Source organism: Artemia sp. Qi Xiang Cuo, chromosome 1 (assembly GCF_049724085.1).
Source record: "Artemia sp. Qi Xiang Cuo chromosome 1, ASM4972408v1, whole genome shotgun sequence".
Taxonomy (NCBI): domain Eukaryota; kingdom Metazoa; phylum Arthropoda; class Branchiopoda; order Anostraca; family Artemiidae; genus Artemia; species Artemia sp. Qi Xiang Cuo.
Genome location: NC_142794.1, coordinates 19,739,204 through 19,766,921, shown reverse-complemented (window position 1 = coordinate 19,766,921; position 27,718 = coordinate 19,739,204). Strand labels below are relative to the sequence as shown.

The 27,718-nt window shown below is 36.2% G+C and overlaps 1 protein-coding gene across 1 annotated transcript in view; it reads left to right on the top strand.

Moving 5' to 3' along the window:
* Positions 1 to 27,718, top strand: part of LOC148956089 (ubiquitin carboxyl-terminal hydrolase 7-like) — a 59,647-nt gene that overhangs the window by 28,455 nt on the left and 3,474 nt on the right. The window contains exons 3-4 of the mRNA XM_089089124.1: positions 11,083 to 11,201; positions 21,113 to 21,259. Coding sequence (XP_088945250.1) covers positions 11,083 to 11,201; positions 21,113 to 21,196 — 203 coding nt within the window. The 3' untranslated portion in view covers positions 21,197 to 21,259. The remainder of the gene's footprint in view (positions 1 to 11,082; positions 11,202 to 21,112; positions 21,260 to 27,718) is intronic.

Genomic DNA, 27,718 nt, shown 5'->3' with positions numbered 1-27,718 from the left:
GCCGCTGCAAGAACTTCGCATACTTTAAAAACGCGGATCTGGGCTTTTTTTTCTCTGGCTCGGGAAAAATTCTCCAAAACGAGCGTAGATACAGGAAATGGGGAAGGGATACTGCGTTATAATGTCGAGCCAGAATTAAACGGTTGAAATGGATTTTAGATGAAACTACTCCACTGTAAGCAAAAGCTAGGTGTTTACGGAAATGATCAATAAGAAGGGAGTGGGTAGTCTTGAGATCCTTTCCAATTGGTAAACCAAGGTAAATAATCTTAGGGACATGGGCTACAGACAGACGAGACCCCGCCTCACAGACGAGACCTCTTCTGGTCTCCAGTTGAACAGAAAAATCTTCAACTTCTACGGGTTAAATTCAAGGCCAATGTGACTGTAACTTGATTGTAGTGTGGAGAAGATGGTCTCTGTACCTGGGACTGTGCGGCTGGGGTTCAGAATGTCATCGGTGTAGGTTATCATTGTAACGTCTATGCCCCGAGCTATGCATGTTGTCTCGATAGTAGACTGTGGCTCAATAATACAGCTATTAAAGGCACAAGGAGATGTAACTTATCCTTCTCGAGCACCCTTTTTTACTGGGACTACAGGATTCCCTCGGTACGATAGCATCACGTCTGGTGTATATTCAGTGAGAGCTCGACCATGGCCAGGAAGTAGGAGTTCAGCCTTTAGGTGGTCGTAAATGTTTTTAATGGGTAGTAGGATGTCTTTCTGTACACCTCTATTTCCCATATGCAGAATGACTTGGTCATGGAGAAGTGAGTCGTAGGCACAAAGACTTCATGTCTGAAGCCAAAGACTGAAGCCCAAGCAGAAATAACGTGGCCGCAATCAAGACCCTTCTGGAACCCAAACTAGGAAGGGGGAGTCCAGCATTTTTCCTGGATTTCATCAGTAACCAAAAGTTTGAAGACTTTGCAAAGCGTTGGTGCCACTGTGATCGGTCTGAACGAAGCAAATTCCGAAGCACTTTTTTCGAGACTGGCCTAAGTGACCCAGTACTGAGTGCCGATGGTACGAGTCCTGTGGTAAAGATCATCTGAAAGAGAAGAGTTAGAAGGCCCTTTAATACCATAAAGGATCACCAAATCTCGTCCATTACAAAATTTTTTTAATTTGTGTGGCCATACTATTTAGACATGATTGAGCTTGCCATAACTTGCATAATTTTAATAAGAAATCCGAATAAACGGTAGAAAATTAAAAGCCTACATTAAATCAAAAGCCTGTATTAGAAAATTATAATTTAAAGCCTAAAATTAAGTTTTTTATTTAATTTTTTTTAGTAAATTTATGTAAGCCAAGAAAATTAAAAGTCAACATTAGAAAATTAAAATATCCTTCGCAGGAAATCAAGGAAAAAACATTACACTTCTCCCGTTTCGTACCAAAGATATAGATATTCAGATTTAAAGAAACTTACACAATTAGTAAGCGTAATTTTTTATAAATGTTTTTACTTTTATAACTTCAATAAATCAAATAATATTAACATTTTGATTACTAAATATCAGTATATGTATATTAATCTGACACCGCACATTCATTTGTATTTTTTCAGTAAAGCACAAATTATGTTCTGGCCATGGGAAGGCATTTCTCCTTTTGTTAATGTTAATTTCTGCTCCTAAAAATGTTAATTTCTGCTCCTTTTGAGTTTGACGCGGTTATTTATTGTAATTTCTGTTCGTTTTGGGTTTCAGTTATTTATCGATGCTAATTTGTGGTAGTTTCACGCTTGGTAGATTATTTTATTTCATTTTTCCTCATATTTGTTTATTGGAGTTCTTTACTTTTCTTTGAAAAACTTGTTTTGTGGCAAAAGTTTTTTCAATTAATTTCTGTTCGTTTTATATTGACATAGTTTTGTCTAGGAAAAAGAAGATAATTCTTCAAATCTTTCGTTTTCTTGAGACTTTACAGTTTGGCCTACTATTTGAATGCTGGAGAATATTTTTCAGCAATTCTTAATAACATACACCCTTTTAAAAATCTGGACACAAATAGTAGTGTTTAATTTGTTTTATACTTACTCTAGTTGACATGAAATAGAAAACTTGATACCATTCGCAAAAAAATCTGTTTACTTTCTTTGACAGCTTGGATAAACTTACGCTATTTTGATTTGGTTATATTTTAAGAGCAGAAGTAGCCCCGAAAGTTTGAACATAATACCCTTAGTCGTTCTTGGGATACTGCTGAGATACCTTATCGGGAATTAGTGTTAACACAGTGCATTTTGATTTAATCTCAAGGCAACATTTAATTTAAAACACAATGGGCAAATGGGAGGGTGGGCTTGGGAGGAGACTAGTTGCCCTCCAATCACTTTAAACAATTGAAAAAGGCATTGCCCCTTTTTATTTTCAATCGATTGAGCCCTTTTCAAAGTTCCTGAGACAACTACTTCGATACGAAGTGCCCTGGTCTAAAAAAAAAAAAAATAATATTAGATTGTGCCCACATCCATCTTTACCATAAAAATATCAAGCCTTCCATTCAATTTCGACTATCAAAAAGGGCACTAGCCCTCTCAATTTTCAATCCAATGAGCCCTTTTTGAGTTTTTACGGCAACACTTTCTATAAATACCTTATATACCCCCAGGGCATAAATTACAACCCTTGTCCCGAGGGCTGTGAGGGGGTTGTCATCCTCAGGGACCTAATTTCCAGAACTTTCAACTATGTTCAAAAAATAGCTATCTCAGAATTTTGATTGGATGTGTTTGGGGAAATGGTGGGCATAAGAGAGGCGTTAGTAGCTCTCCAATCACTTTCAACTATTAAAACGGCACTAGCCCTTTTAATTTCCAATCGAATGAGCCCTTTTGAAGATTTTACGACAACATTTTAAATAAAAAACCTTATATGCTCCCAGGGCATAAATTACAACCCTTTCACTGAGGGCTGGGGGGGGGGGGTCATCTTCAAAGACCTATTTTCCAGAATTTTCAACTAAGTTTAAGAAAATTACTATCTCAAAATTTTGATTGAATGTGCTTGGGCAAATGGTGGGCGTGAGACACAACTTTCTATATAAACCTTATATGCCCCCAGGGCATAAACCTAAAACCCTTGCACTGAGGGCTCTGAGGGGGTTATCGTCCTAAAAGACCTAATTTCAAGAACTTTCGACTACGTTGAACAAAATTGATATCTCAAAATTTTGATTGGATGTGTTTGGGGAAATGGTGGGCGTGAGAACGGGGTTAGTTAGCCTTCAATCACATTCGACTACTAAAAGGGCACTAGCCCTTTAAATTTTCAATTGAATGAGCCCTTTTTGATGTTTTTACAACATAGCTTTCTATAAAAACTTTACATGCCACCAGGGCATAACTTACAACTCTTACCCTGAGGCTTGTGGAGGGATGGGTTGTCATCTTTAAAGACCATATTTCCAAAACTTTCAACTACGTTGAATAAAATGGCTATCTAAAATTTGGATTGGATGTGTTTGGAGGCAAGGTGGGCGTGAGAGGGGGGTTAGTTGCCCTCAAATCACTTTCGACTATTAAAAAGGGCCCTAGCCATTTCAATTTCCAATTGAATGAGCCCTTTTTGAAGTTTCTACGACAACGCTTTCTATAAAAACCTTATATGCCCCCAGGGCATAACTTACAACCCTTGCCCTGAAGGCTGTGGGGGAGTGTCCTCCTCAAAAACATAATTTCTATCTGGAAATCATCAACGCTGAATAAAATGGCTATCTAAAAATTTTGATTTGATGTGTTTGGGGAAAAGGTGGGCAAGAGAGGGGGGATAGTTGCCCTCAAAATCACTTTTGAATATTAAAAAGGTCACTAGACTATAAGTTCCTGAACTTTAAACTGCATGGAACAAAAAAGCTATCTCAGAATTTTGATTCGATGTGTTTGGAGAAATGGTGGGCGTGGAAGGGGTTAGTTGCTTTCCAATTACTTTCGACTATTAAAAAGGGCACTAGCCATTTCAATTTATAATCGAATGAGCCCTTTTTGAAGTTTCTACGACAACGTGTTCTATAAAAACCTTATAAGTCTCCAGGGCATAACTTACAACCCTTGCCCTAAGGGCTGTTAGGGGGTTGTCATCCTCAAAGACCTAATTTACAGAATTTAAAACTACGTTGAATAAAATGGCTATCCCAAAATTTTGATTGGAAGTGTTTGGAGAAAAGGTGGGCGTAAGAGGGGGGTTAATTGCCCTCCAATCACTTTTGAATATTAAAAAAGGCACTAGCCCTTTGAATTTCCAATCGAAAGATTCTTATTTGAATTTTTTACGACAACGCCTTCTATAAAAACCTTAGATACCCCAAGGCACAACTTAAACCCTCGCCCTGAAGGATGTGGGGGAATTTCCTCCTCAAAACATAATTTCAATCTGGGAATCAACTACACTGAACAAAATGGCTATCTCAAAATTTTGATTGGATATGTTTCGGGAAATGTTGGGCGTGGAAGGGGTGTTAGTTGTCTTCCACCCACTTTTGACTATTAAAAAGAGCCCAAGCCACTCCAATTTCCAATTGAATGAGCCCTTTTTGAAGTTTCTACGACAACTTCTTCGATACGAAGTGCCCTGCTCTAAAGGAAAACAATAAAAAATAATACATTGTGCCAACATTGTTCTTATATGCCGTCTGGGCATAACTTAAAATCCTTGCCCCGAGGGTTTTGGAGGAGCGTCCTGCTCAAAAAAATATTTTCACCCTGAAAATTAACTAAGCTGAACAAAATGGCTATCTCAAAATTTTGATTGGATGTGTTTGGGGAAATGATGGGCGGTGGGGGGGCTAGTAGCCCTTCAATCACTTTCGACTATTAAAAAGGGCACTAGCCCTTTGAATTTCCAATCGAATGAGCCTTTTTTAAGTTTGTACGATAACTCCTTCTATAAAAATCTTATAGGCCCCCAAGGCATAGCTTACACCCCTTGCCCTGAAGGCTGTGGGAGAGTGTCCTCCTCAAAAACATAATTTCTATCTGGAAATCAACTAAGCTGAAAAAAATGGCTATTACAATATTTTCTTTGGATGTGTTTGGGGGAATGATGGGCGTGGGGGTGCATAGTTGCCCTCCAATCACTTTCGACTACTAAAAAGAGTACAAGCCACTCAAATTTCGAATTGAATGAGCCCTTTTCGAAGTTTCTATGACAAATTCTTCAATACGAAGTGCCTTGCTCTAAAGGAAAAAATAAATAAATGATACATTATGCCAACATCGTTCTTATATGCCCTCAGGGCATAACTTAAAACCCTCTCCCCAAGGGTCGTGGGAGAGTGTCCTCCTCAAAAACATATTTTCTATCTGGAAATCAACTCCGCTGAACAAAATGGCTATCTCAAAATCTTGATTGGTTGTGTTTGGGGGAATGATGGGCGTGGGGGGGGGGGGGGCTAGTAGTTCTCTAATCACTTTCGACTATTAAAAAGGGCACTAGCCACTCCAATTTCCAATCGAATGAGCCCTTTTCAAATTTTCTACGACAACTCCTTCGATACGAAGTGCCCGGGTATGGAGAAAGAAGAAGAAGAAGAAAAAAATAATACATTGTACCCAAATCGTTCTTTATTTAGGCAGCGCTATCGCGCTGCCTATGATTGCTTTTGATGTCTCTCTCCTGCTTTTGCTTTTAGACCCTGAAATATATATATATATATATATATATATATATATATATATATATATATATATATATATATATATATATATATATATATATATATATATATATATATATATATATATACTGATATTTAATCCCTAAAGTCTTAATAGTTTTTTATTTATTAAAGCCCAAAAAGTGAAAACATTTAAGAGTATTTTGTTTTTAGTAAAAATTTAAATTATGTTCTGGTCCCGAAAAGGCATGGGGGTTGTAATCTCCACTCATGACAATTTTTGCTTGTTTTGAGTTTGACTCGGTTATTTATAACAATATTTGCTCATTTTCGGTTTCATCTACTACTGTTACTATTGCAACTAATAAAACACTACTACTCTTACTGCTGCTCCAGCTGCTACCAGTACTACTAAGATGGCGAATAAAGGTGAAATATTAAGGCTAAAGGTATAAAGGTAAAAATTTGAACGACTATTGAGGGGATATTAGAACTGAATCAAAACAGACTAAGTGCATACAGATTGTCAAAAGGGCGTATCTAAGGAAAAGATTAGGGTATTAAGTTGGAACTTTCAGGGAATGCTTCAAGGGGAAGATCAATTGACCAAAAGGCAATATGTACTAATCTTAATGTACTAATAATATACACTTTCAGTAAAGTGTAAATTAGGTTCTGGTCTTCAAAAAAACCTTGGGGGTCTGCCCTACTCATCTTAGAGTCTGCTAGTTTTGAGCTTCACTCAAAATTTTATTTTAATTACTTTTTTGTAATCTCTTCATTGTACTTTAATTTACTTACCATGTCGTGTGTTTCATTAAACACTTTAGTTGTTTTATTAAGGAATCAATCTTTACCTGTATTAAATAAAAAAAACAAGTTTTTTTAACTGAAATTAAGGAGCGACATTAAAAATTAACACCAACAGGAATTATTCCGTATATGAAAGGGGCTGCCCCCTCCTCAATGCCTCGCTCTTTATGCTAAAGTTTTTTATTGTTTTCAAAAATAGAGTTGTGAGAAAGAGTCTAAATTTAGCGCAAAGAGCGAGGCGTTGAGGAGGGGCAGGCCCCTTTCATATACGGAATAATTTTTGTTCGTTTTAAATTTTAATATCGCTCCTTACTTTCAGTTTAAAAAACTTGTTTTTTTTATTTAATTTCTGATCGTTTTTTAGTTAATGCAGCTTTTATTTGCATAAAAATGTTACTTTTCTTTTGCTAAATGGATGTCTTTACAAATTAACTTACGTAACTAACTTCTATATTTGTATATTTTTCTTCTGGCAAAAAAGACAAAGTTGCAGATTTTTGAAGATATGAGCTTGACACCTATGTAATAGGGTTTTCTGATACACCGAATCTGACGGTCTGATTTTCATTAAAATTCTTTCACTTGTAGGGGATGTTTCCCCCCTCTTTAAAAAATAGAGTAAATTTTCTCGGGCTCGTAGCCTTTGATGAGTAATAATAAACTTAATAAAATTTATATATTTAGAATCAGCATTATAAACACATTCTTTTGATACATTTATTGACACCAAAATTCCGTTTTTAAAAGTTTCGATTACTATTGAGCCGTATCGCTTGTTTTTTTATTGTTTTTTTATTACGTATATGTTATTACGTATATGAGGGGGTTCTCCCCATAGTCAATACCACGCTCTTTAAGTTAAAAGTTAAAAAAAATTTTTATTAACAAAACCCAGAATCACCAAGGCAGTTTAAATATAATATAGATATCTTTTGAAATCAATAAAAAAAAACTTTAGCTTAAATAGCTATTTTTTGAATTGGGGGATAACCCCCTCACATACGTTATAATTTCTGTTCGTTTTAAGTTCTAATATTCCTTCTTACATTTCAGTTGAAAAAACTTGTTTTTTTTTATTAAATTTCTGATCGTTTCTTAAATAATGCTTGGAAATCTGGCGCCCCCTTCATAGAAATGTCCCTTACCCCAAAGAAACATCCTCCACGGACATTTTCTCCAGAGTAACACCCTCCTCTAGCCCCCCCCCCTTCAGAAAAAATCCTTCCTGAAAATGGTTGTATACTTCCCAATAACCAATAAATAATGCTGGCAAGTCCGGTGCCCCCTTCTTGGCAATTTCCTTTCCCCCATGAAAACTTCCTTCACGAACAGTTCCTCCAACATAACCCCCGCCCCCCCCATCCCACCCACTACCAGAAAAAAAACCTCCAGAAAACTTCTGTATACTTCTCAATAACCAATACTATATGTTAACATTGGGTAAAGTTCATAACTTTTAGCCCTCCCTCTGGGAACTTTGGGGGATTAAGTCATCCTAAAAGACATATTTATCATATTTTCGACCATGCTGAACAAAATGGCTATCTCAAAATTTTGATCGGGTGAATTTGGGAAAAAAATAAGCGTGGGAGGGGGGCCTAGTTGCCCTCCATTTTTTTTGGTCACTTAAAAGGGCACTAGAACTTCTAGTTTCCGTTCAAATGAGCCCTCCGACGATATTCTAGGACCACTGGTTCGACACGATCACCCCTGGGGAAAAAAAACAAAACAAATAAACATGCATCCGTGATCTTTCTTCTGGCAAAAAATACAAAACTCAATAATATTGCAGATAAGAGCTTGTAAGCCCTGCAGTAGGGTTTTCTGATACGCTGAACCTAATGGTGCGATTTTTATTAAAGTTCTATGGTTTTTAGGGGGTCTTTCCCCCTATTTTTGAAAATCAGCCTAATTTTCTCAGGCGCGTAACTTTTGATGGGTAGCTCTAAACTTGATGAAAGTTATATATTTGAAATCAGCATTGAAATCTGATTCTTTTGATATATCTATTGGTATCAAAAACCCGTTTTCTAGAGTTTCGGTTACCATTGAGCCGGGTCGCTCCTTACTTACAGTTCGTTACCACGAACTGTTTGATTAACGCAAACAAAAAAGCTGCTTGAGAATCAATCCATTATGATACTGGAATTCAAATAATATAATTGATTAGGATACTATTTATATAAAGCTATGAAAATATATAATATAAAAACTTTTAGTGTAGCATAACTTGTTAAGATTTTCGTAATGACAATAACTTCTAGAGTTTATCTAGTTTATCTAGAGTTTATCTAAACTTTTGATGGGTAGCCCTCCTCAACGCCTCGCTCTTTACGCTAAAGTTTTTTTATTGTTTAAAAAAATAGAGTTGTGAGAAAGTCAAACTTTAGCGTAAAGAGCGAGGCGTTGAGGAGGGGACAGCCCCCTTCATAAACAGAATAATTTCTGTTCGTTTTAAGTTTTAACGTCGCTCCTTACTTTCAGTTAAAAAAACTTGTTTTTTTCATTTAATTTTTGAACGTTTTTGAATTAATGCAGGTTTTGATTTTGGCTCACCGTACATGAATAATTAAAACAAAATTGGCATATTATATTTGGTTAAATGGCTTTCTCGAAACTTGTTTAATTTTATTTACGAACGTTTTTATTAGTAATAAATATACGTAACTTAGAATTAACTTACGTAACGAACTTCTATATTCATAAATTTTTAACACGTATATTAGGGGGTTCGCCCCCTAGTCATAACGCTGCTCTTTAAACTATAGTTCGAATTTTTTTTTCCAGTTCTTTAAAAATGACCTCTTAATCACAATCAGTTGATCAGTTGAAAAACTTGTTTTTTTATTTAATTCCTGATCTTTTTCTTTAATAATGCTGGGAAATCCGGCGCCCCCTTCATAGCAATGTCCCTTCCCCCATGAAAACTTCCTTCATGGAAAGATCCTTCCATATAGCCCCCGACCCTCTCCTTCCCCCACCTACCAGAAAAAATATCCTCTGAAAAAGTCTGTATACTTCCCAATAACCAATACTATATGTTAACATTGAGTAAAGTTCATAACTTTCAGCCCTCCCCCTGGGGACTTTGGGGGATCAAGTCATCCTAAAAGACATTTTTATCATATTTTCGACCATGCTAAACAAAATGGCTATCTCAAAATTTTGATCAGGTGACTTTGGGAAAACAATGAGCGTGGGAGGGGGCCTAGTTGCCCTCCATTTTTTCTAGTCAATTAAAAAGGGCAATAGAACTTTTAATTTCCATTCCAATGAGCCCTCCCAAGATAATATAGGACCACTGGGTCTATACGAACACCCCTGGGAAAAAAAAAAAAAAAAAAAAAAAAAAAAACAAACAAACACACAAATAAACACGCATCCGTGATCTTTCTTCTGGCAAAAAATGCAAAATTCCACATTTTTGTAGATAGGAGCTTGAAACCTCTACAGTAGGGTTCTCTGATACGCTGAATATGATGGTGTGATTTTCATTAAGGTTCTATAACTTTTAGGGGGTCTTTCCCCCTTTTTTTGAAAATCAGCTTAATTTTCTCAGGCGCGTAACCTTTGATGGGTAGCTCTAAACTTGATGAAAGTTATATATTTGAAATCAGCATTGAAATCTGATTCTTTTGATATATCTATTGGTATCAAAAACCCGTTTTCTAGAGTTTCGGTTACCATTGAGACGGGTCGCTCCTTACTTACAGTTCGTTACCACGAACTGTTTGATAATATTGTCAACTTCCATTTGGAATGATCGGAATTTTTAATAGAGTAAGTTCCTGTCTATTTAACTTTAGCTTACTTAATTTACTTAAATGTAGATAATCATTGACAATGAAGAATGGATGGGAATTTTGGTGTCTCGATAAAACAGGCCTCTGCTTGAACTTTCAGAAGACTGAGTTATGTTGGCTTGGACTGATGATTTATCTTTTTAAAATAGACAAAATTTGTCTCGGATGATAAATTTTACAGGTGTATTTATTAAAGCTTCTGGAAAACCCGACAGTGTCTGTAAGGACTGAAATAGATGAAACACTTGTGTGGTTTCTTTTTTTTAGCGATAGTCAATGGATGATTTGGGGATAATTTTGGATATATTCGTTGAAGCGTTCAGAAAAGTTGCCGGACATCCCAAAATTCATGAAAATCATAGCAATAGTGAGATGAAAAGGTCCTTAATTGTGTGGCTAAAATTCTCCATAAGCGTTAGCAAGGGCTAAGGAATATTGTCGCTATAAGGGCTTTAGTCTTATAGATATTGATGACCTTTCACTTGCTAAATCAGCTACAGAGAACACAGCTATATCAGGTCACTGTTGTCTTGTGAATTTCAGCACTTTTAGTTTAATATCAAACACTTATAATGATATAGCATTTGATATTCAATTTTTTTATTTAGATATTTAGTATTTAAATAATGGATTTAAATTTTTATATTTAAGTAACTATTAAAGTTTAAATACTATTAAAATTCAAAAATTAGAGATAAATACTTAATTTTAATTTAGTATTTAATAATTTATTTAAATAGTTAGTATTCAATTTTTGAAATCATTGAATAATTAATTTACTCAAAAAATTAATATTAAATATTTTGATTTAAAAACTTTTAATTCTTCTTTTTTTATTCAGAATATCAGCACCTGTTCACTGCAAAAAAAGATAATTGGGGATGGCGCAGCTTTATGTCTTGTAGTGATGTCTGTGATCCGGAAAAAGGCTACATTAAAGATGACTGTATTATCCTAGAGGTGAGGTCATTTTTTACTTTAAAGCTTAATTTTAATATTGAACAAATTTGATAAGTATGTTTCTGCAAGACTTGATCGTAAATCAAGCCTTTGACTTGAGTTGAATTTTACCGCCACCTGATACAAAATGGATATTATTATTCTGTCAAAAAGGGCATATTAAAGATGGCTTTATTATCCAAGAGGCAACGCAATTTACTTTTCTAAAGCTTTACGCGGTAGTAGATTAGTTTACCGAGTAGAAAAATCTAAGTTTTCACCCCAAAAAATCGGAAATAAGATAAAGTATTCATTAAAAAAATCAGTATCACAGGCTCCGAAAGGCCAAGTTCATATTTCAGGGTCTAAAAGCAAAAGCAGGAGAGAGACATCAAAAGCAATCATAGGCAGCGCAATAGCGCTGCCTAAGTAAAGAACGATGTGGGTACAATGTATTATTTATTTCTTCTTCTTCTTCTTTCTCCATACCCGGGCACTTCGTATCGAAGGAGTTGTCGTAAAAACTTCGAAAAGGGCTCATTCAATTGGAAATTGGAGTGGCTAGTGCTCTTTTTAATAGTCGAAAGTGATTAGAGAACTACTACTCCCCCCCGCCCATCATTCCCCCAAACACAACCAATCAAGATTTTGAGATAACCATTTTGTTCAGCGTAGTTGATTTCCAGATAGAAAATATGTTTTTGAGGAGGAGACTCCCCCACGACCCTCGGGGAGAGGGTTTTAAGTTATGCCCTGAGGGCATATAAGAACGATGTTGGCATAATGTATCATTTATTTATTTTTTCCTTTAGAGCAAGGCACTTCGTATCGAAGAATTTGTCATAGAAACTTCGAAAAGGGCTCATTTAATTGGAAATTGGAGTGGCTTGTACTCTTTTTAGTAGTAGAAAGTGATTGGAGGGCAACTATACACCCCCACGCCCATCATTCCCCCAAACACATCCAAAGAAAATATTGTAATAGCCATTTTGTTCAGCTTAGTTGATTTCCAGATAGAAATTATGTTTTTGAGGAGGACACTCTCCCACAGCCTTCAGGGCAAGGGGTGTAAGCTATGCCTTGGGGGCCTATAAGATTTTTATACAAGGAGTTATCGTACAAACTTAAAAAAGGCTCATTCGATTGGAAATTCAAAGGGCTAGTGCCCTTTTTAATAGTCGAAAGTGATTGGAGGGCTACTAGCCCCCCCCCCCCCCCACGCCCATCATTCCCCCAAACACATCCAATCAAAATTTTGAGATAGCCATTTTGTTCAGCTTAGTTAATTTCCAGGGAGAAAATATTTTTTTGAGCAGGACGCTCCTCCAAAACCCTCGGGGCAAGGGTTTTAAGTTATGCCCTGACGGCATATAAGAACAATGTTGGCACAATGTATTATTTATGACTTTTTTTCCTTTAGAGCAGGGCACTTCGTATCGAAAAAGATGTTGTAGAAACTTCGAAAAGGGCTCATTCAATTGGAAATTGGAGTGGCTTGGGCTCTTTTTAATAGTCAAAAGTGGGTGGAACGCAATTAACACCCCTTCCACGCCCAACATTTCCCGAAACATATCCAATCAAAATTTTGAGATAGCCATTTTGTTCAGCGTAGTTGATTCCCAGATTGAAATTATGTTTTGAGGAGGAAATTCCCCCACACCTTCAGGGTGAGGGTTTTAAGTTATGCCCTTGGGGTATCTAAGGTTTTTATAGAAGGCGTTGTCGTAAAAAATTCAAATAAGAATCTTTCGATTGGAAATTCAAAGGGCTAGTGCCTTTTTTAATATTCAAAAGTGATTGGAGGGCAACTAACCCCCTCTTACGCCCACCTTTTTCTCCAAACACTTCCAATCAAAATTTTGGGATAGCCATTTTATTCAACGTAGTTTTAAATTCTGTAAATTAGGTCTTTGAGGATGACAACCCCCTAACAGCCCTTAGGGCAAGGGTTGTAAGTTATGCCCTGGAGACTTAAAAGGTTTTTATAGAACACGTTGTCGTAGAAACTTCAAAAAGGACTCATTCGATTAGAAATTGAAATGGCTAGTGCCCTTTTTAATAGTCAAAAGTAATTGGAAAGCAACTAACCCCTTCCATGCCCACCATTTCTCCAAACACATCGAATCAAAATTCTGAGATAGCTTTTTTGTTCCACGCAGTTTAAAGTTCAGGAAATTATAGTCTAGTGACCTTTTTAATATTCAAAAGTGATTTTGAGGGCAACTATCCCCCCTCTCTTGCCCACCTTTTCCCCAAACACATCAAATCAAAATTTTTAGATAGCCATTTTATTCAGCGTTGATGATTTCCAGATAGAAATTATGTTTTTGAGGAGGAAACTCCCCCACGGCCCTCAGGGCAAGGGTTGTAAGTTATGCCCTGGGGGCATATAAGGTTTTTATAGAACGTGTTGTCGTAGAAACTTCAAAAAGGGCTCATTCGATTGGAAATTGAAAGGGCTAGTGACCTTTTTAATAGTCGAAAGTTATTTGAGGGCAGCTAACCCCCCTCTCACGCCCACCTTGCCTCCAAACACATCCAATCCAAATTTTAGATAGCCATTTTATTCAACGTAGTTGAAAGTTTTGGAAATATGGTCTTTAAAGATGACAACCCATCCCTCCACAAGCCTCAGGGTGAGAGTTGTAAGTTATGCCCTGGTGGCATGTAAAGGGCTCGTGGCATGTAAAGGGTGGCATGTAAAGGGCCCTGGTGGCATGTAAAGGGCTCATCAAAAAGGGCTCGTTCAATTGAAAATTTAGAGGGCTTGTGCCATTTTAATAGTCGAATGTGATTGAAGGCTAACTAACCCCCCTCTCACGCCCACCACTTCATCAAACACATCCAATCAAAATTTTGAGATATCAATTTTGTTCAACATAGTCGAAAGTTCTTGAAATAAGGTCTTTTAGGATGATAACCTCCTCAAAGTCCTAAGTGCAAGGGTTGTAAGTTATGCCCTGGGGGCATATAAGGTTTATATAGAAAGTTGTGTCTCACGCCCACCATTTGCCCAAACACATTCAATCAAAATTTTGAGATAGTAATTTTCTTAAACTTAGTTGAAAATTCTGGAAAATAGGTCTTTGAAGATGACCCCCCCCAGCCCTCAGTGAAAGGGTTGTAAGTTATGCCCTGGGAGCATATAAGGTTTTTTATTTAAAATGTTGTCGTAAAATCTTCAAAAGGGCTCATTCGATTGGAAATTGAAAGGGCTAGTGCCGTTTTAATAGTTGAAAGTGATTGGAGAGTTACTAACGCCTCTCTTATGCCCACCATTTCCCCAAACACATCCAATCAAAATTTTGAGATAGCTATTTTTTTAACATAGTTGAAAGTTCTGGAAATTAGGTCCCTGAGGATGTCAACCCCCTCACAGCCCTCGGGACAAGGGTTGTAGTTTATGCCCTGGGGGTATATAAGGTATTTATAGAAAGTGTTGCCGTAAAAACTCAAAAAGGGCTCATTGAATTGAAAATTGAGAGGGCTAGTGCCCTTTTTGATAGTCGAAATTGAATGGAAGGCTTGATATTTTTATAGTAAAGATGGATGTGGGCACAATCTAATATTATTTTTTTTTTAGACCAGGGCACTTCGTATCGAAGTAGTTGTCTCAGGAACTTTGAAAAGGGCTCAATCGATTGAAAATAAAAAGGGGCAATGCCTTTTTCAATTGTTTAAAGTGATTGGAGGGCAACTAGTCTCCTCCCAAGCCCACCCTCCCATTTGCCCATTGTGTTTTAAATTAAATGTTGCCTTGAGATTAAATCAAAATGCACTGTGTTAACACTAATTCCCGATAAGGTATCTCAGCAGTATCCCAAGAACGACTGAGGGTATTATGTTCAAACTTTCAGGGCTATTTCTGCTCTTAAAATTTAACCAAATCAAAATAGCGTAAGTGTATCTAAGCTGTCAAAGAAAGTAAACAGATTTTTTTGTGAATGGTATCAAGTTTTCTATTTCATGTCAACTAGAGTAAGTATAAAACAAATTAAACACTACTTTTTGTGTCCAGATTTTTAAAAGGGTGTATGTTATTAAGAATTGCTGAAAAATTTTCTCCAGCATTCAAATAGTAGGCCAAACTCTAAGTCTCAAGAAAACGAAAGATTTAAAGAATTATCATCTTTTTCCTAGACAAAACTATGTCAATATAAAACGAACAGAAATTATTTGAAAAAACTTTTTCCACAAAACAAGTTTTTCAAAGAAAAGTAAAGAACTGCACTAAACAAATATGAGGGAAAATGAAATAAAATAATCTACTAAGCGTGAAACTACCACAAATCAGCATCGATAAATAACTGAAACCCAAAACGAACAGAAATTACAATAAATAACCGAGTCAAACTCAAAAGGAGCAGAAAATTACATTTTTAGGAGCAGAAATTAACATTAACAAAAGGAGAAATGCCTTCCCATGGCCAGAACATAATTTGTGCTTTACTGAAAAAATACAAATGAATGTGCGGTGTCAGATTAATATACATATACTGATATTTAGTAATCAAAATGTTAATATTATTTGATTTATAAGTTACAAAAGTAAAAACATTTATAAAAAATTACGCTTACTAATTGTGTAAGTTTCTTTAAATCTGAATATCTATATCTTTGGTACGAAACGGGAGAAGTGTAATGTTTTTTCCTTGATTTCCTGCGAAGGATATTTTAATTTTCTAATGTTGACTTTTAATTTTCTTGGCTTACATAAATTTACTAAGAAAAATTAAATAAAAAACTTAATTTTAGGCTTTAAATTATAATTTTCTAATATAGGCTTTTGATTTAATGTAGGCTTTTAATTTTCTACCGTTTATTCGGATTTCTTATTAAAATTATGCAAGTTATGGCAAGCTCAATCATGTCTAAATAGTTTGGCCACACAAACTTAAAAAATTTTGTAATGGACGAGATTTGGTGATCCTTTATGGTATTAAAGGGCCTTAAAACTACTTGAAGGATACAATTATAGGTTCTGGCATAAACAGTGTTTTTCTTCGTCGGCTCAATTTCTCGTCACCTAATGGAAAAATTGCAGTCAATACTCTGTTAAAAGAATGGTTAAAAGGCTATATTGAGAATGCCCATGTTATCCTAGAGGTCAAGCTTCGCTAGGCTAATTTCCCGTTGCCGTGACGTAAAAAAATCCTAATACAATTATGCTTAAAAAGGGCACAGTTAAAATGTCTTTGTTATTCTAGACCATTGGCTCCCAAACCAAATGCCTAAGTTCCCATATAGGCCTTTCTAAAATTGTGATACCCACCGCTTGTTATCTAAATTCTGGGACCATTGGCTCCCAAACCAAATGCCTAAGTTCCCATATAGGCCTTTCTAAAATTGTGATACCCACCGCTTGTTATCTAAATTCTGGGACTAAAAATTGTACGTGTATTCACCTGTAGGAAGCTTAAAAGGCTTCATGCCTAAAACGTTTTATGCTCATGAAAACTTTATTTGTCTACACCAACTTTTATACAAAGCATGACATCACTGCAATACTATCGTGTATCTTTTTTGCTCATTGAATGTATGTATATGACGCTATTCACATGATTTTTTGTCAAAATTGAGGCTCTAGAGGAGGTTAAATCAAGAAGTCTAAGAGAAAGTAGAAAATAGTTACCTCAAAATGTCGATTGGATGTCCTAAGGGGTAACAAAAGGACCAAAGGGGTATTAAAAACAGTTTTATGACAGGGGCTGGTTCGTCTCCAGTCACTTTCAACTTATAAAAAAAGGAGTAGAACTCTTAATTTCTTATCGAATGACCATCATCTAAAGTTTCTACGACCATGAGGTGGGGGTGAGGATGAAGAGGGGGCAGCCTCCTATCCGGATTAAGTTCTGCTTATTTTGGAGTTTAAGGTTACTCTTTACTTTCATAATAACCGCGAAGACTAGAAATATTCCCAGCAATGAAGAGGGATTAAATATCAATCTGTACCTCCCCCTCCCGCCCATTCCTTAGAACTAATTCTGAATTTACCTGAAGGTTCAATGAGAGCTAGGATGTTTTGGCATTAAAATGCATTCTTTGAGGTATCTGCCCCCTCCTAAATAACAAAACAATCAGAGAGTCTTATTGTAGAGGTTAAAAGATCTCATCTACAAATTTTGGTATTGTGCTTTTTTTTTTTGCCAAAGAATGATCATGGATAAAAACAACAGCAAGTAAAACAACAGGTAATTTACCTAAGACAGTGAAATTTTTGTAGACCCTGAAAATGTTTCGGCTCTATATCCAAGAGTTGCTCTAACTATATAAGTATATACCTTACTAAGTATATAAATTACTAAGTATATAAATTAAATAAAAGTTACGATAAAAGTACATCTTTAAAACTGAAATTGAAAATTAAGACAGTCCCAAGTTTGCTGTTTTTATGATGGAAAAGCAGTGTGGTCTTCGATGTTACTTAAAGATCATAGACACGTTTTTTATTTGGGATCATCGTATCGAACCAAAGGATACAGAAGATCGGAAAAGGGTTTATTCAAACAAAATTAAGAGCCTATGTGCCCTTTCAATTGATTAAACAGCTTGGAGGTTAACTAGTCCGCTCCCCTTGCCCTTTTTTCCCCAAAGACAAATGGATGAAATTCTGAGATAGCCATTTGGCTTTGAAATTTGTGAGATAGCCATTTGGCTTTGAAGCTTTGAAATTTGTCATTTGCTTATAAATAATATTTATTATTGGGAACGTTCTATGATTTTTCACGGGATTGTTTTTTTTTTCAGGAGGGGAATTTCCTTGGGGAGAAATTGCTTGGGGAGAAAATTTCCTTGGGGAGAAATTTTTCTGAGAAGAATTTCCTTGAAATCATCGACATAATTCTTTTTATTTGTCTTATCTCCTCTTTGGATACAAAAATTTACGAGGGAATTGTCTGGGGGAAATGTTCAGCGGGGTTCAAATTGTTCGGTAAGATTTTTCGGTGGAAAATTTTTGGTAATGTCCACAAGGGGACTGCAAGCTGACGCCTGTTCTTATTTTGCAGAAATGTTTCTGGTGCTTATTTTACTGCTTTAATTAACTAAAGTGATTGGCTTCATATTACAGTGATCTATTATTAAGAAGGAATGGTAGGTCTTTTTATAGGGAGGAGGGTCTGAGATGCCAAAAGAAGTACATTTCATTGGCCTAATTTCTTAAGCCTAATGAAGCCTAAGACTTGTTGTCTAATCCTTCATAAGTATGAAAAAAACAACATGTATTGAGCTTCCAGCTGCAGAGGGAGTAGTACCACAGGGTTGTGCATTCGTCAGTGAAAAGTCGCTTAGTCCATAAAAGACAAATGGTTAATGCGGACATTTATCTTAATGATAGATTCAACTCAGTTAATTCGAATAACTTTTCATGAAATTATGCTTAGTTATATGTAATTAACCACCGGTACCATAATGGTGAGTCATTGCGTAGACTGGAGGGAGGGGAGCCAATGTCTGAAAGAGCAAACTTAAATGTTCATCTTGTCTAATTCTCCATGAGCCTTCAGAAAAATGTGGGAAAAGGTATAGGGGGGGGGAAGTTAATGTATCATCTCTCTCCATTTAGACTAAACCTGGGTAAGGTTTACACAAAACGTTTCTTATATTTATTTTACAACTTCATTTAACTAAACTGATTTGCCTCGTATTTCTAAAAAAAATACTCGAAGTGGTGTTTAGGTACACATCAGGTATGTGGAGGGGTGGCACGAGGCAGGTGTCTCAAAGAGTACATTTTAATTCCCAAAGGTTCGTCCCTCAAGTCGTCTTTTTGTCTAGGCATGGCAGGCTTGCATGTGTTGTTTATCTTCTAACCGGAGACAGTGTGAGCCTCTTCTTGATGTCATAGCATAGCCATAGGTTCGATACAACCACCTTGGGAAAAATACGAATTCTTCCTTAAATTTGTGACATTTAAATCGTTTTTTTAGCCATAAATTTCAATATGCCAGTTTTAAGAAATTAACTATGTAGCCAATTTCGAAGCCAGGTGCCGGCAACAATGTAGCAAATTTTAAGGCCAGGCCCCGGTACTCGGCATGTGGCAGGCTTGTATATATTGATTCACGTTGTAAGTTGTAACCTCCAAATGAGTCACCTCTGTTAGCTACTCTTTCCTCGGAAAAACGGAGGGTTCCCCAGGGATACATAAAACGTTGAAGGGTCCAAATGCATTGTAATCAACAGTTGCGTCGTTTATGACATCTTTGTAGGTTTGTACTGGGTTTTACGCCATATTTTGTTTGGGTCGAAGATTGTGATGGTTTTGTTCTTCCAACGTAATATTTTCATCTTCACTTTCATTTTTGACTCATTCTGATACTTGCTTTCTCACTATAGCTTGTAGTTCTTGCTGCTGCTAATCTCTAACCACATATTTCTCGGTTCTTCACTTTCATTTCTAATTCGGTCTATTACTCGGTATGTTTTTTTATTCGTATGTTTTGTAACATCGTAACTGCATATTATTTTAATTCTTCACTGAGGTTTTTGACTTGTTTTAATTCTCGCTGCCGGTTATCTTCGAACCAAATGTTTCTTTGTTATATATATATATATATATATGTATATATATATATATATATATATATATATATATATATATATATATATATATATATATATATATATATATATATATATATATATATATATATATATATATATATATATAAACGATGCGATTACTCCTTAGAAGAGGGAAGGGTGGAAATGATGTAATTTATTCTCTTGCAATGTACTAATAAAAATGACGTCAATCACATGATTTTTCTTGTCGATCATGTGTTTCTTGCGTAATTTTTCTTACATCATAAACACTAATTACGATACAACCGCTACCGAGGCAAACATGACATATGTATGCTCATATACATGACACTAACCACGGTCTTTTTTGCAAAATTAAGGCTCATAAAGAATTCTCTGGAACTTTCGACCTATATAGATCGTTTTTAGGCCAGAAAATCGAAAGATGCCAATTTTTCCGAAAAAGTATGGAGACGTTTTCGAGAAAAAATACATACATAAATAAATAAATATATACTTTTTAACTTTAACAAAATTTAAAACATTTGTTGGGTTTGCTTCATCCACAAAGTATTAAGCAAAGTATAAGGAAATTTGCTGGGCTTACGCCTAATCTTAACAACTTTGTAAATTATGAAATACACACGATTAATTGGAGCATTGACAATTTTTTGCAATAGTCGGAAATTGTATGACCGGATATAGAAAGAAACATTCAGTGGGAATAACTAAAAGATTGAGTCTGATGTGAATCTAGATAATTTTTGTTTGTTGTATTTTGAACTTATGTCTTATGTGTCCAATAGAAAAACAAGGTCAAAATATCGCTTCCCAGAGTCACATAGGATATTCGGTAAATTAAATATACAGTCGGTAGGTACGGCCATCAATTTTTGAAGCGATTAAACTGACGTACAAAGTAATTTTGTTAACAATAAAGAAGTTAACTATTCAGACACAGTCATGACACTGTGCTTTTATGGAGATACACCCCCATACCAGTCATCTCGGGTTAGAGTAGAAATCGCTAAGGAATATGTTCGTATTTTCGTAAATCCGACCCATCTGGTTCGCTAAGGAATCGCAGAAATCGCTAAGGAATACGGCACAGTTCTGAGAAAAACAATAAACGTAGGCTTAGTACCTACTCTTACAGAAAATGTTTTTATAGGAGGGGAGTTGGAAATCTCCAATCCCTAGAAGCGATTTCTATAATAGTTGGGGATATGGAATTTGCCAGACCAACTTGTATAGAAAATGAGATGTGTAATTTTTTTTCTTTTCCACTTTTATTTTTCTAACATTACGGGTTATTCTTAGTTAATTACTTTCTGTATAAATTGGAAGGAGGGACTAATTGTTCCTAGTAGAGGATATGTTTTTAATGAGAAGAGAAATGTTTACAGGTCCATTTGGTAGCCGAAGCTCCTCAGTTTGGTGTCAGTTTGGATTCAAAGGAGCATACTGGCTATGCAGGTTTGAAAAATTAAAATGCCATCTGTTATATGAGTTGTTTTTTGCAAACACTCTATTTCACAAATCAACAAAAAAAGGTAAGTGAGGACAAGAACAAGATTTTTATTAGAGCTCTTTCTCGTTATGGCGATTTTTTTTGAGCAGTTTGAAGTTTCCGCGTTTTTTTATTTTAAGTTTTATTATTCTTTTCCAGATATATATTTTTAGTGTTTTTTCTTTATGGTTGTTTATATTGTTCTTTCAGTTGTTTTTAAATTTTTTTTTCGAGTTAAAAATTAAGGGAAGCATCAATGCGTGGACGCTAATAAACTATATTACACATTTTCTACATACAGAGTTGCCACTGCTTCTACTCTCAAACACAACATCACTCCTCTCTTATAATAAAACGTATTACCTTCCTACTCCATTCCCTAAGGAAAACCCCTCCACCATTCCTGCACCTGAAACAAACAAAAATCTCAACGTTATATTTTTTACAGTCATCTTTATTATTATTATTATTATTTATTTATAACCCATCATACAGACAACAAAAAGATGGAGTACAGCAAAGACAAAAGAAAGAAAAATACACTTGAATAAAGGTAAATGCACCAACTACATAATAGCAATAACTTCTACTAATGACAGTGCATAGCATAAACTATTGCTGGAGATTTGCATGCCACTGGTGACTAATAATTTTCCTGTTAAACTGTTGTATTTTGTTTTTCAATTGTAAGCGTGGTATCAGCTATTTTGTATTTTCTGATCAGGTAAGTGTGGCGTGTACAGGGTGAAAACCTTAGTGAAAACCAGGGTGAAAACCTTAAATACATTGCGTATTTAAAGAATATCAACCGTAATTTGTGCTTCGTAGTTTGCGGGAAAGTTCGCCAGAAGGGGCTAAGGTACAAAAAGTGAGGGAGGACCAGTGCTTTGTAGAGTCTTGCTAGGATCATTCGGTTAAAGCTGAATTTCTTTGCTACCATTTTGCTATATGCAAAGCTCGTTCGTTTTTCGAGATGCTTAATGAGTAGTGCTCTTGTGTGCTTTAGTATCTGGCCAATGGGTAACCCAAAATATGTAATATGGTCAGCTGGTGCTATGTTAGTGTTTCCGAGCGTGATGAATTCGGGCTTTAGCGTGTCAGGCCAGTTGAACAATAGCACTTTCGACTTCGAATCGTTGAATTCAAGACCAATAGCTGCATACTCTCATTCAAAAATTAAAAAATTTTCTTCAATTCTTCCAAGCTCACGGGCAATGTTTAATAAGTCATCAGCAAAGCAAACTAGGGAAAGATCTATACTTTTAGAAATGCAAGATTTTAGATAATTTTCTTGTGCAGGAATCACGCTATTATTGAAAGCTGGAGCAGAAGTAGGTGCGCCTTGACGAGCACCCTTCTTTACTGGGATTCTAACAGAATCTGTTTGCTTCTCATACTTGAACTTGATTTCGGCCTCGAGGTATTCATACATATCTCTCAGGGGTAGGAGTGTGTCATATTGGACACCGCGCTTTGCCATTTCAAGTACAATCTGTTCGTGTATTAATGAGTCAAAAGCTCGTCGTATATCATGCATGCCAAGAGCGACAGATTTGCCAAAATTTTCGTCATCTTATAGTACTGAAACTAGCGCACTTAAGGCATGTCCACATCCAAGCCCAGGCTGGAAACCGAACTGGAAAGGCGGTGTGTAGCATTTCATATTAATTTCCTCAATAATCAAAAGTTCGAATATCTAACAAAAAGTGGTAGATACTGTTAAAGGTCGAAATGAGGTGCATTCCCCAGGAGTCGTTCCATTTTTTGGTACCGGTGTAAGACTTCCGACGCAGAACGTACTAGGAACAATACCTAGTGAAAAAATCATCTGTAATAAGTGGGTTAAATGTTCAATAAGCAGAAACGGCGGGTTTTATAAGTGGACTGCAGGAATTTTTTCAATAATTTGCGAACACTTTTTTTTAAGATGACGGAGGGCGTTCCAAATGTCAGAAACTGATACAACACGATCGGTGCGACTTGCATGTAATAGTTAGGTATCGAGATAATATTTGAATTTTGTGCTTTTTCTGGGCACGGGGGTGAAAACTCTTGCTCATAGTGTGCTTTCCATGACTCTAAGGGGATTGACGAGGCATCAGTGGCTGTTTTTTTTTTATCTTGCATGGACCTCCAAATATTATTGGGGTTTCGCAGAGCAATCTCCAATGACTTACAAATAATTTCTGCGCGATGGTTAGCTAGCTCTTTCGCAAGTTTACGTTTGGTGCGAAACCGGTTTTATTCACTATTCCGGTTCGTGGACATCCACAATCTTTCCATATAGAGAGCCAGAATTTAGCCTTATCGCACGCATCAACTAAAGCCGCATTTTCTGACCACCCCTTTACTTGTGTTCCTGTTTTGATTTTTGTTTTGGCACTACCGCATTCTCAGCTAAACGAAGTGCATGTGACAACTGAGCAGTGTACGTGTTAAGCTGAATTCGCGCTTCGTTTTCGCGACTAGGAGTGGATTGTATTAGCAGATTGTATGGAAATTTCATTTTTGATATAATGCTATCATATACGGGATTGTAAAGGAAGGGATCCTTTTTATTCCAATCCGTAAGCTCCATCCATTTCTGCGATCTTACTTTTTGACTAGTTTGGCGAGTGCTTGAAGAAGGAGGTGCTATATTCAATTCTATTGGCAAGTGGTCCAAGAAAAGGGAGTATCAAAGACGCGCACTTGAGAAGGTGAAAGCTGTTTTGGACAAATCAGATGGTCAAGATCAGATTTGGAACCTGTGCTATGTATATATGTGAATTTTTTGATTTGCCTGACACAATAAACGAGTCATCAAGTAAATCGTAAACCATATTTTCCAGAACACTAGATTCAATACTATCAATCTCGTTAACATTACTCAATGAGCTTATAAAATCACCTAAAATAGTTGTAGGGAGTTTCCTACGCTTAGCTAGGAGAAGGCACTCTGATAGTTTAGCTATACTTCTTGCAAAAAGCGAACCTGAATGGTCAACCCCGTAATCTGTCAGCAGATACACGTTAACTACTACTAAATTACCACCTAATTCCACTGCAAGGATATTTTGCGTTGAGAATAAAATCTTTGACTCAATATCTCTTCCAACATAAGTTACAAGTCCACCAGAGGGTCGACAAGGGGCCTGTTTAAGCTCAGCAAGAACAAAAATGTCTAACTGATTCACAGACAATGGAAGGGCAAAGTGTTCTTGAACACTTATAATATGGCTGGTTTTCAGCATTTCAGCTATTATTAAAGATTGGTCAGCAAAGTTGCCGTTTATGATCCAACACAAGGTTCATGAAATTCGAGAAACACCAGATTTCATATCAGACTTCGTAGACTTGTCTGTAGGACGGCGTACGCTATAGCATGTGTGTCCGCTTGAGTTGCAGCTCGTGCAGAAGGCTGGCTGATTGCACTTGTTTAGGCGATCGGAAGTGTGATCAGTTGATCCACACTTCGAACACTGGTTGATTTGTGCATTCGGCTGCAAGATGACCAACTAAATGACACTTATAACACTGTTTTGGCAGAAATACAAAATGCTGTGCTGGTATTTTCTCGTAGTGAATTTTCACAGAATTACGAAGAAAAAACTCGAGCTCGGTTCGCCATTCGAAATATACTTTGAAGACACGTGAAATACCACGTTGCTGTATTTTTACGGCATTTGGGATGAACGGTTTAAGTGACTGTTCATCTAAGTCCTTCGGAACTCGTTTCAGGACACCAATGTGGCTCGGCGAGCGGACAGATGCCGTAACACCCTGACTGTTATTCTTCAACGAAGCGACAACTACATATGTTGTTTTCTTTGATTTTAAAACTAATTTCCAATAATTTTTTCATTTGCGAAGCTCATTTATATCATCAACACTGGGATATAATGTGTCAATACACTCCTTTCGGGCAGTAGGAGGGTTCAAACTATCCGGCATATTCTAAAGACCAACGGCATAGCTAGGTCTTTGAGTAGGCTCGGCGGTCGGTTTGCGAGGCACCCACGGGATCGGCTTATTTTGTGCTATGTGATAAAGTCCATCAAATTTTCGCTTAATTTCTGTTAAGTGACAGATAGCCGTAGCAGATGTGCTTTAATCCACTGCAGGAACGGAGCAAGGTGAAAATATGGCAAACGTTGGAATTAGACTTTTGTCACGATTAGCCGTTTGAGCGAACCACTTGCAAATGTTTATAACATTTTCTTCCTCCTTCTTACAATGCCTGATTAGGCGAGTTTCGATTTTTAACTCCTGGTGGAGTAAAGTCCTTGCGTCAATAATATCATCAAACGAGAAGAAACTCACGGCTTTTGCAATAATCACTTCTGCTTTTTTCCCTGTTCTCATTGAGTGTAAAATGTAGTTCAGCACAGGATTGATAATAATTTTTCCACCGTGACCTGTATCACCTTTTTCGCCCATAATGAACTAAATAACAAAAGTGTCTGGGGTGTCTTCACTCAAAACCAGCTAGTGTCTTCACTCAAAAACAGCCAAAGTCTACTGAATCACACAATACTAGGAACAAGGGATGTGTCGGGACCCGTTCACCAATTCCCCGCAATTTAAGGGTAACTAACTACCGGTAGGTACATACGGCGCTTGCGGCAGGAGCCCTTCCCTCTTCTGCTTATTGCCTAATATATGTTATCAGTATTTTATTCCGGAAACTACTTTTGAATTTTGGCTTATTTTCGGACAGTACAGTAGATGGCAACACTGCACTGTAAAATTCGGGCGCACTTTCCACAGCGCAACGATTAAGCTCAAGCAACGCAGCTAGATTTCGGTCATATCCTCTAAGCTATTTAATTTTTTTGTTCTGAGTCACTATATTTATTAAGTCACTAAATCCCAAGGGAGTTTAATTTCAAGCAGCAAATATGTCAATAGCAATTAAATAAAATAATCCGATTGTAATGTCTCTAGGGAATCGCACACGTGGAAACCTTACTTTATTTAGAAGTTAATATCCAGAAACAAGGTGTAGGTGTTTACACAACGAACTCTCAATCAAGACATTCAAGACTCTCAATCAAGATCCTTTTAATTGTAACCTTAGTTCATTTTAATTATTCTTTTTTGAGCTAGTTGCTTGTAATATTTAATGTATAATTTTAATTACATTGAAATATTATTATAAAATTATCTTGGATTTTAATTAATTCAAATTATAACTTCAATTTTTAATTATTGAGTTATTTTAACTTGATTAGTTTTTTTTCTTTATTTTTCTCATTTCTTCTATTAAATGAGTATGTGTAACAAATGTGAAACTGAGTAAAAACAAAAATTGCAGTATGATAACTAGCCTCTGTAAATTAACTAGATGGGTCTGAGCTCACAAACTAAAATTATTTATAACACAGGTACGAAATATGAAGATTGTGAAGTGTGTGAATTACGAATGTTAATTGTTTTGGGCTGCCAGGTGTCGAATTTTAGCATCTGAAGTTAATCTTTACTTTTTCTAAAACAGGTAGGACTAGACCCTTTGAAGCAATTAGATAAAAAAAAACAAGTCTTTTCAACTGAAAGTAAGGAACAATATTAAAACAAACAGAAATTGTTACGTATATGAGGAGAGTTTTACCCTTCTCAACATCTCGCTCTTTGTGCTAAAGTTTCTTTGTACTTTTAAAAAAGCTTCTCATTGTTCTAATTAAACGAATCTTGTGTTTCAGGAGTTGTTCTTAAAGAATTGGGACAAAATACAAACTTAAGCGTACAGAGCAAGGTGTTGAGGACGGTGCTACCTCCCGCATATACGTAATGATTTCTGTTCGTTTTAAGTTTTAATGTTGTTCCTTACTTTCAGTTGAATTTGTTTTTATAGTTTAATTTTCGATTGCTTTTTAAATAATGCCAGGAAATTGGGCTCCACATAGTATCCTTCTATTAGGTTAAAATTCACATCAACATTTCCTTAAATTTCGAATTCACTATTTTCAACCTTGGTAGTACTCGCTATAAAAGCATTAGTTGTTGTTGGGTACGCTCTTTTGACAACCCGTATGCCATGACTTGTTTTAATTTAGTTCAACACTCCCCTTAAATTTTTTTTTAAAGGTTTACCTAAATGCCAGTCGTCTTTTTGGACACAAAAAGTCAAACATGCCCATCTTTCTCATTAACAAATATTATATATAAGCGACGGGCGAATTGCATAACTTATATAAATTGCCCCGACGGATAGGGGGGGGGGGTGACATCCCCAAAGACCTATTCACTGGACCTTTCAACTATGCTAAACAAAATGCCTTCTCAAAATTTTGATTGGATGTGTTTTGGAAATTAATGGGCCTAAGAAGGGGGTTGGTTGCCCTCCAATCACTTTTTACTCCAATCACTAGAAATTTCAATTTTTGATTGAATCAACTCCTTCCAAAGTCTCTACGACAGCTTTTTCTATACGAAGTGCGTTGGTGAAAAAAGAATACATTGTGCCCAAATCGCCCCTTACCTAGGCAGCGCTATTGCATGGCCTATGATTTACATTGACGAA